At 34.4% G+C, this 10,466-nt stretch overlaps 1 protein-coding gene across 1 annotated transcript; it reads left to right on the top strand.

The window, feature by feature from the left end:
* Positions 1 to 373: 373 nt before the first annotated feature.
* LOC146907743 (putative glutathione S-transferase) lies at positions 374 to 2,781 on the top strand. The gene is made up of 2 exons (XM_085729628.1): positions 374 to 1,192; positions 2,271 to 2,781. The coding sequence occupies exons 1-2, from the start codon at positions 872 to 874 to the stop codon at positions 2,622 to 2,624; spliced, it is 675 nt and encodes a 224-aa protein (XP_085585754.1). The 5' UTR covers positions 374 to 871; the 3' UTR covers positions 2,625 to 2,781.
* Positions 2,782 to 10,466: the final 7,685 nt, after the last annotated feature.

Raw genomic sequence — 10,466 nt, 5'->3', positions numbered from 1 at the left:
GTTAACAGTGATGGATAAAGGTTATAAGTTCAAACTTTATTTTGAAATAACTTATAAAAAATAATATAAATTTCTAAAAAAAAGTAAATAAGCTAGTTGAAGAAAAATTATAATCAAACATATTTTAACGTATGACTTTCTAAACATAATCATAGTATACAATTTTTTTTCTTCATAATTCACCAAAATTAGTTGCGTGTAAGGAAAAAACTCTTGCGCTTGTCCTTAAAAAAAAAACTTATTACGCTTGTGTTTGGCCAAAAATTTCTTGATATTCATTGCATATAGTTACGTAATCCCTTACGTCACTTTTTGGACATTCATGTTCTCATGCATTTTTTTTATTTAATAGGAAAAGGGAACTGTCTAGGCCATGACTTTCATTTAAAAAAAATTTAGATGAGGGGTCGTTTCTTTGGTTTGGAGTAAGATTATCTCTATTTCTTTTATTTGAAAAAATATAGATGTAAAGAAATTTGAAGACAAATATAAAATAATCAATGATTGTAGGACTCAACGAATGATATGATTTCTTCTCTATTTTTGTATTTTACTCTTTTTAAATGACATTATTCATTTATGTTGAGAAAAAATTGAGAGGCTCCTTACTAGTTTCTCAATAACCATAAAAAAACACTTGCAATGTATTTGCATTTATCTCCATATAGAAATACTAGCAGAGCTAGAATCCAAAATCTCTAGATATAATGTCTATATTTCAAAGTTTGATCAAGTTTTCTATAGTTGACTACTGTTTTTTGTTGAAAAATAATCCTTGCTCCTAATAGTCTCTATATATAAAAGTAAATCATAGGAATCAATCAACGATCCAAAAACAGTTGTTTGAGTACAGAATTGATCAAGCTCTACGATGGCATCAAATAAGGAAGAGGTGAAGGTTTTTGGATTGGTGGAAAGTCCATTTGTAACAAGGGTGGAGATTGCTCTAAAATTGAAGGGAGTTGAATACAAATATGAGCAAGAAAAGGTTGGGAACTTGAGTGATACACTCAAAAAATACAACCCTGTTTACAAGAAAGTTCCTGTATTTGTTCATAATGATAAGCCTATATCAGAGTCACTTGTGATTCTTGAGTATATTGATGAGACTTGGAAACAAAATCCAATCTTGCCTTCTGATCCTTACAAAAGAGCCTTGGTTCGTTTCTGGACCAAGCTCATAGATGACAAGGTAATTACTCCCCTCTTCTATTTTCTTTGTGTAACTCTAGTCCAAGTTCAAATGTCCAACTTTAGTTAGCATTAAATATTTGTGTAAATAAATTTGAGATCTTAGGTGTGTCTTTGGGCCATTTTTTTTTAAGTAGCTTAGCGGCTAAAGCTCATACAATTAAATGTGGAGAAGTGGGGTGTTCGAGTTCGAACCCCGACCCCTGCATGTTTTTCTAAAATGCATAATTTTGATCTTAAATATCTTTAATAATATATTAAAAAAATTATAAAAATTTGATATTTTGAAAATATTCGTCGAGAAAGTCCAACATCTTATATACTAATTTTTGTCTTTGTACATTAATAAAAAAAAATATGGTCAAAATATGTTACGTGGATAATACACATTTTCAAAGTATGTCATTTAAAATGAAACAAAAGAAGTATATTTTATTCTCTCTTAAATTAATGAGTAATATTTAGACACTAAACACCAATTTTACATCTAGGACGAGTCTCACACCACATATTCTCTCTAGGCATAAAACAATGAGAGAGGAGGGATGTGAGTTGGGTGGATGGGGTTTCCCCTGAACTTTTCTCATTAAAAATAGATCTTACCACTCTCTTCTCGAAGAAGAGTTCTTTAATAAATCTCAAATTGTTTTTTAATATAATTAACGTAAGAATAACAAATATGTTTTTTTCTAAATTATATTTTGAAGAACTGTGATTAATTTTTTCAACAACCAATAAAAATGAGCCACATAAACTAATTTACAAGTATAGTAAAAATTAGTTTATGAAACCATTTGCAAAATCTACTCATATGATTAGTTTTCATGATTGTTAGATAAGTTATCCACAACTCTTCAAGGGTGACATAGGCCATACCCTAACAAGTAACATAAGTTAATTAGCAAAAGTTAACTTTAGATACACTTTGACCTGACTTAAAAAATTATTAGATATCCTTCTTCTAAACTTCTTTTTATGAAAAAAGAAAGTTACCATAGAAGACTTCCTAAATAAAAACAAATTATTTAATTTATACTACTATGCTATGTTTATTTTGTGCGTACCATTTCTTTTTGCAGTGTTTGAGTGGTGTACGGAAAGCTTGTTTCACTCTTGATGAGAAAGAACGTGAGAAGAGTATTGAGGAAACAAAAGAGGCTCTTCAATTTCTTGAGAATGAGCTCAAGGACAAATTCTTTGGTGGGGAGGAGATTGGTTTTGTTGACATTGCTGCCGTACTCATAGCTTTTTGGATTCCTATTATACAAGAAGCATTTGGACTGAAATTGTTCACCAGTGAAGAATTTCCAAAGCTTTACAATTGGAGCCAAGAATTCAACAATCACCCAATTGTCAAAGAAAATCTACCTCCTAGAGAGACCCTTTTGGCCTTCTACAAAGCTCGTTATGAAAGTCATTTTGGTTCAAAATAGATCAACTTAAGGTGATATGTACTTGTGAGATTTAAGGAAAAATGTGAAAACTACTTGTTTGTCATTTTCAGTTTGAATTTTTATGTTATAGTAGATAATGTGCAACCTAGGATTTCTCCTTGGTTAATAAATTATTGGATTTGGTTGTTTTCGTTTATATTTCATCGGTCCCATTTTAAATTACCTACTTTGAAAATGTGTACTATTCAGATAACATATGTTTTGACCACATTTTTTTTATTAATATACAAAGATAAATAATAGCATATAAGATGTTGTTGGATTCGTCTCGATGAATGTTTTCAAAATATATAATTTTTATAATTTTTTATAATAGATTATTAAAGATATTTAAGATCAAAATTGTGCATTAATATATGTGACAGAATCAACTATGACTAATAATATGAAACTGAGAGAGTACTATTTTAGTTACACTTTATAACAAAATCAATTTAATGTATATATGTTATTTGTATAAAAGAATTTGAGACTTATATATAAGTTATCATATTCATAAAAAAATTACCAACCATAACTCTACAAACAACCTCTGAAACAATAGCTGATACAATTTTTTCAAAAATCCAACATCAACACTCACCTCCACACAAAGCCTCTGATACAACATCTGAACAAGTTGTATCAGAAACCCAAACAACAACCACAACAACTACATTACTATAGACTCTAAACCACCATCAAACACCTCAACACACACTGTCTCTGATACATCATCTGTATCAGAAGACAAATCAATTCTAGTTATACCCTTTCAGTTTGCTAAGCCTGACATCAACCCTACAAATTTTGATGTTCTCATGCTTGAGGCATCAAAAAATGTAATCCAACCTGAAACTCAACTTGTCAACTCTACTCAAATAACCTTAGCTGCTGATGATAGAACTATGACTATGGAAATATCACAGGCTGATATTCCAGAACCTGCTATCACAGAAATCCAAACCACCTCATCTACTATTCAACAAACTATTAGCCCACCCCCAACCTTAACCTCTAACCTGGTACTTCAAGGAGTGTGCAAGGTTATCTTTGATAGTCTTCAGGAGCTGGTGGAAGTAAGACATCAGACCATTCACTTAGTGAATTATGCTGATAAATGGGACAATCTGAGGAACCTTGTGAACAGAACCCGAGATGATCTGCAAAATATCTCTATTGCTGCCCAAAAGGAAGCTCTCAGAAGTTGTCAAGAACATGGAAGAAGTTAAGCTAAAGACTGATATCTCAAGGCAACTTGTTGATTCTGAATTTGTTGATGCAACTCCTCCAGAAGTGCCTGAGATACTGAAGTATGGACTTCAAGGTTCTTGGCTCTCAAAATTTCTTGAGACGCCTGATCAGATTATAATCAACAGTCAAGACCCTGAAGTGATTCAATTTCAAGACAAATGGAAGCTGATACGCAAGAACATAAGGTGACAATAGAAGCCAAGAAGGCTCAGCTTATGGAAGTAATGCTTGAACAGAAACACCAAAGTGAGATTCAAGCTGAGTTAATCATGAAGCAAGAAGAGCTGGACAGAAAAATGCAGAAGCATTATGAAGAATCTTTGAGAAAGCAAGTTGAACTAGTTAAGGAGCAAGCAGAAATGGCCAAGACTCAATCATAAATGACAAAGAAACAAGATCAAGCCAATGCTGGGATTACTGCTCTTCTGGAGATGATGCAGAAGCAACAAAAACCTTATAAACCTTAGAATGCACACCTTTTATTGTTTCTGTTACTTTATGCTTACTACTTCTGATACTTTTCTGCCTCTGATATAATTTTTGCTTCTGACAGTTTAATTGCCTCTGATATAATTTATTGCTTCTAAATATTATTTTCATGTTTTATCCAATCTTTTCAATTATTTTTGTTGATGACAAAAGGGGAGTAAGACATAATAGTGTTTAGGCTCTGAGTCCACTAGGTTAATTTTTAAAATTGACTTAGGAACCATCTTCTTTTCTCTTAGCCTCTGGATTTAATGTGAATCATTTTTGAGTGATGCATTATTATATATTTTAGGAATTAAAATGAAATTAATTAACTTGGATAGAACTTTGGGGGGGGGGGGGGGGGGGCTTACAAAACTCACATTCTGGACTATTAAACATAGGGGGATGTTTTATCTTGGTTTTTGGGTGTCAAACATTGATTACGTTTGAACCTTTCTAACCGGTGATATCTTATTTTTTCTTGGGAAGGGAAAAAGTAAGCAAAACCCTTGAGAAACGAGGTCCGGGAGTTGTTTTCGCTACGGGAAGGTGTTAGGCACCCATAACGACTATAGTATCCTATAGGAACCGTCTTTAATTTCTACGCGCGCGCTTTATTTTTAAATGCTATTTTGAAAAGTGATATTAGGCCTAAAGGTATTCCAAGTGAAGAATTGGAGGGAGAAGAATGTTTTTGAATTTTTATTTTAGTTGAATTGAAGGAATTTTGTTCCTTGCCTACGTACCCGTTTAAGGGATCAAATCCACCGCAGTTCTCTTCCAAAAATGTTTTTGTTTTTGTTGGTTGATTTTAAGTTTGAAAATTGGAGTTTAAAGAATGGAGATTGAGAGGCCTTAAAGGCATGAGAATTTAAGAAAAGGTGAGGTTTGATTAGTCATTTTGCAAAAGAAGTCAAGTATGATTATTTTTCATTGAAGTTTGATTAAGAAAATAAAAGGGAAAATTACAATGGGATTTTGATCCCAAGGTTTATTTAGAAAATGGTTTGAGTGATGTTGTTCATATTTTTTGGGAAATTGATTTTTCTAAGTATAAATCCTAGTCATTCATCTAAACATACAATCCTAAACCTACATCTAAACATGCATATTCTAGCTATATATCTAAAGTGAGGTGTGTGCATGTGTCAGTGCTTGTGTCGGTGTACATCATTAGAGTCCATTGTCCTTATTACATCATGCCCTAGATACATTCTACGGTCTTGCAAGAAATTAAAATTGCATGAAAGTAACATATTACAAGAACTCCTAAGTCTTTACATTCTAATTTTTGGTACAAATTAAATTGCAAGAAAAGTAGAGATGAATATGGGATGAAATGGAGATGCTCATGAAGTATATGAAACATGAAATGAAATTGTTAGTAACACATGATAATATCAAAAGAAATGAAGCAAGAGAAGTACTATAACACAAAGCATAGAAAATGACCCAAAATAAAGGCAAGAATGAGTGTAAAACATGTCTAAGATTTGCTCATAAAGTGCAAGACTCATATGACTTATAATCCTCACATTCCAACACATTTTTAAAGGTTTAGAATCAGATTTTGGAATGGGAATTAAGGCAACATGACTAACTTGACATTTTAGAAGCAATCTTAAGCACATTTACATTATTTATTTACACAAGTAACTTGTAAACTAAGTAACCTACCAAGATTCACAATTATGCAACAATATCAAACACAAACAGTGGCTAAAACTCTATAAAAGTAATTGGCATAGGTCACAAATGTTCATCAAGAAAGTGGAATTGGAATCAAGCAAATTTTCATTCATTTTTAGCACAAAATATCACAAAATAGCAAGAAAATCAACACCTTATCTTTTAACCAAATTTTAATATGTAAAAAAGATCACAAAACACCACAAAATTATCAAGAACTACTCATGAATTTTTTGGGAAATTTTTAAAAGGGTTTTTTGGACACGAGAACACACGAAACTTCACAATTTTCAACAAAGAGCAAACAATTAATCAAGAAAATACCACACATTTTTTTTATCAAAATTCGATACATATAAACATCAAATGAAAGTCCAAGAATGCATAGAAAATTTTTTAGGATTTTTCATGAAAAGATTAAATGGACAGGGGTGCAAATAGCGAAAATCAACAAAAGCAGCAGATACAAGGGGGGGTGCAAACAATAAGACTGCAAAGAAACCACACAAAAGGCAAATATATGGGCCTAAGGAATGGGGGCGGGTCGGTTAGACCCATGGGTTTATGGGTCAAGAATGGATCAAGACCCTTTCTTCCTCCTTTTGTAAAACACGTAAACACACACACACACACCATTAACCTCTCCTCTCTTCATTCTTCTCACGCAGACTCCCTCCTTCACAACTCCAAGCTTCGTCTTCCCCAACACATTTCCGGCGGCGGTTGGCCGGCCAGGGGTGGCGGCGCCGCCGCCTGAACTTCTTTTTTCTCTTTTCACGTTATTGCTTTTTTCTACTTTTTCTCCACCTTAGTTCCTAACACATAATCCTCTTCTTATCTCCTGCTTATCCTATGTTCGTATTTGAATTCAGAGTCCAAAAGAAATGTTCACAGACACACAAATCCACAGAATTTTCACGAACAATCGCAAGAACATGATAACAGAATTCAGAGTCCAACCTTTAGATCTATACTAGCAAGAACATGATAACAATCGCAGCCATCGAAATAGCAATTTAAAGGTGGGAGTATCAATTCATGATCCGTGGAACACTTACCTCTATCTGGATCGGAGAAGATACTGGAGGCACGACGGAAGCTTCGAACCGCTTCTTCTTCGTTTCGTCGCGGTCGGAGTTCGAATCGAACGCTGCTAGGTTGTTGCTATTCCCGCGTTCGAGCTCGTACAGTCTGAATCCGTCACCGTTGCGTTTTTGCTGCTGTTCCAAATTGCTTCAGCTTCGTTCTTCTGTGCGTGTTTCAATTCCAATTCCTTCTTGTTCCATGAACTTAGCTTGCTGATTTTTGGTGATTGTTGTTTGAGATCGAAAAGCAGTATTGTGTTAAGGTGATTGATGAAGGTCTTTGATGGTGATTGAGTGGTTGGAATGGTGGTTTACGGTGGTGGAGTGGTGGTGGAATGTGTTGGTTACGGTGGTGGAGTGGTGGTGGAATGGGTTGGTATGGTGGAGAGGGAAGAAAAAGAGAGAGAAAGTTGGTTAGAGGTGATGTTAGGAGGTTGTTAGGGTGGTTGTTATGGTGGAGGAGAAAGTTGGTTATGGTGGAGGAGAAAGTTGGTTATGGAGGAGAAGAAAAGAGTCACGTGAGGAAGAAAAGAGGGAGAGGAGAAATTGAATTTTTATGATTTTTTGTAAAAATGATTGAATGTTGAAAATTGACCACAAGTTTGACTTATATAGGTGATGAAAGGGATGCTTGGACCAATGAGGAAATGCCACATGGACTAAGTAGTAACAAACTCTTAAGGACCAATAGCATTTGGACACATGGCACTTGGACTCTAACAAACTTAAAAAAAGGGATTAAAATGTAAATAACAAAAGTACAAGGACCGAAATGAAAATTAAAACTAAAATTGAATTGAAAAAGTAAAATGAAAATTAACGTAAAGCGAGACGATTAAAACAACAAAGCAGATTAAAATGAAACAGAAATATTATGTGAAATGACCAAAATGCCCCTAGGGGCTTAAAACGACTAAAAATGACTCAGATGAAATTTAAAAATGATTTTTTAACAGGGAATTGAAGCAAGAGCTTATTCAAACAAATTAAAAGACTCAGAGACAATTTTTAGAATTTAAACAGGGTTTTGACACATGAAAAGACTAAAATGCCCCTAGGGGCAAAACTGACTCAAAATGACTTCAAATGCGATTTTTGAAATGGATTTTGACATAGAATTGAAATGAAGACTTATTCAAACTATTTGAAAGGACTCAACCAAATTTTTAAAGATTGAAAGAGATTTTAACATAGGAAATGACTAAAATGCCCCTAGGGGCTAAACTGACTAAAAAATGACTCAACTGATATTTTTGAAATGGATTTTGACATGAGGTTGAGACAAGGACTTATACAAACCAATTTAAAAGACTCAAACACTTTTCAAGGATTAAAATGAGTTGAATGCAGGAAATGACTAAAATACCCTTTTACATGAATTTTGCAAATAATATTGAAATAAAATGCAGGGAAAGATGCAATTGATCAGAGACATATCAAATGACTTAAAATGCAAGAAAGGAAGGATTGAACAAGTATTTTTAGGTCCAAAATTAGGGTATAACAGCTGCCCCTATTTAAGTTTCTTTGTCCGGAGAGTCAAGAGACGAGGTCTTTGACTTGACGGGACGAAGATACTTAAATATTAACATTTGCACTGTTTTTGGACATAAAAATACGCTCTTAAATTTTCAAAACATGAATGCCATGCAACATTTTGATTATGAATGCAAGACAAGCAACTGGAGTCTAACAGAGCATGACATATCACTGGGGATTTAGGTAGACATTGACAGGGTAGACAAACCAGGGGACAAAAGATAGGTACAAGCTGTTCTTTGGATCGAACCTGCCACTTGACCGAGAGATACAAACGAGAGATGGGTACAAGCTGTTCTTTGGATCGAACCTGCCACTTGACCAAGGAAATGCAAGCAAAAGATAGGTACAAGCTGTTCTTTGGATCGAACTTGCCACTTGACCAAGAAATACAAACAAGAAATGGATACAAGTTGTTCTTTGGATCGAACCTGCCACTTGATTGAAAACATAGCCATATAGGCAGATACAAGCTGTTCTTTGGATCGAACTTGCCACTTGATTGGAAATATAGACAAAGGGTAGATACAAGCTGTTCTTTGGATCGAACCTGCCACTTGATCCATACCACAATATGTAAGTAGGTGCAAACTGTTCTTTGGATCGAACTTGCCGTTTGACCGATAACAAAACATAAGCGAGGGTACAAACTGTTCTTTGGATCGAACTTGCCGTTTGACCGGAAACATAGACATATAAGCAGGTACAAGCTGTTCTTTGGATCGAACTTGCCACTTGACCAATAACAAGACAAAAATTGAAAGTAAGTTGACATTGATTTGATTTGAATTGAAAGTTGACATTGAAAGAGGGATTGAGAGTTGAGATTGATTAGAGACATAGACATTGAATTGGAGAGTTGAAATTGAATTGAATTGGAATTTGACATTTGAAATTGAGATTGGATTGAAAATTAGAGATTGAGATTGAAATTGAAATTGAGATTGCTTCGAATTTGAGATTGAATTGAATTGAAATTGAAATTGAGATTGCTTCGAATTGAAATTGAGTTTGACAGTTGAAGTTTGGATTGAATTTGACAGTTGAAATTGAAATTGTGATTGAAATTGAGTTCGACAGTTGAAATTTAGATTGAACTTGACAGTTGAGAGTTGGATATGCAACATGTATGTATGGTACAGCAAGATTATTGGATGTATGAGCACATAAAATGCATGATTATGCATGTATGAATGCTTGAAATGCATGATTGGTTTGTAGTTTGACAGAGAAAGTTTCACAGAGATAGACAAAACATTGGAATATTGGGCACGTAGTGGCTCGTGCTGCAACATATTCACAGGGGGAAAACCTCTTTGGAGAGACCGTCGTTGGGAGACGTATCAAAACCATGGCTGAGGGCAATAAAACTTGTAGAGGATAGACCCTTGGAGGGTTCTTGGATACAGGTCGCCGTTGCTAGGCGTGTCAATGCCGGGTAAACATTGGATGTTCGCATCTGTGGTCAATGCTTTTATATTCTTTTCATTTTTCATTTTTCAAGCCCCATTTTTGCCTGAACCGCCCTTTCAGGTTTTCGATTCACCGGGGAGTAAATTCTTTTCATTGCCCCATTTTTGCCTGAATTGCCTTCACAGGTTGTCAATCAGCGGGGTGCTCATTTTTGCCTAAGCCGCCCTTTCGGGTTTTCAACTTAGCGAGCTTTTCATTTTCATTTTTCATTTTTCATTTTTCATTCTGTTTTTTCATTCTTGCCATTGACCACAGATCATCCTGGGGGTAACCTGCTTGTAACATGTATTGAAATAGACATTGATATTCATTCATTCATGCATGTTTCATT

This window comes from Medicago sativa, chromosome 7, assembly GCF_051527215.1.
Source record: "Medicago sativa cultivar Bolivia chromosome 7, Bolivia_mono, whole genome shotgun sequence".
Classification (NCBI taxonomy): domain Eukaryota; kingdom Viridiplantae; phylum Streptophyta; class Magnoliopsida; order Fabales; family Fabaceae; genus Medicago; species Medicago sativa.
The sequence above is the reverse complement of the archived record's forward strand: the minus strand, read 5'-3'. Positions and strand labels throughout refer to the sequence as shown.

Bases quoted from the DNA above. Each gene is read 5' to 3' on its own strand.
- LOC146907743 (XM_085729628.1), top strand. From the start codon at position 872: ATGGCATCAAATAAGGAAGAGGTGAAGGTTTTTGGATTGGTGGAAAGT. The intron at 1,193-2,270 runs GTAATTACTCCC...TTCTTTTTGCAG, and splicing joins CCAAGCTCATAGATGACAAG to TGTTTGAGTGGTGTACGGAA.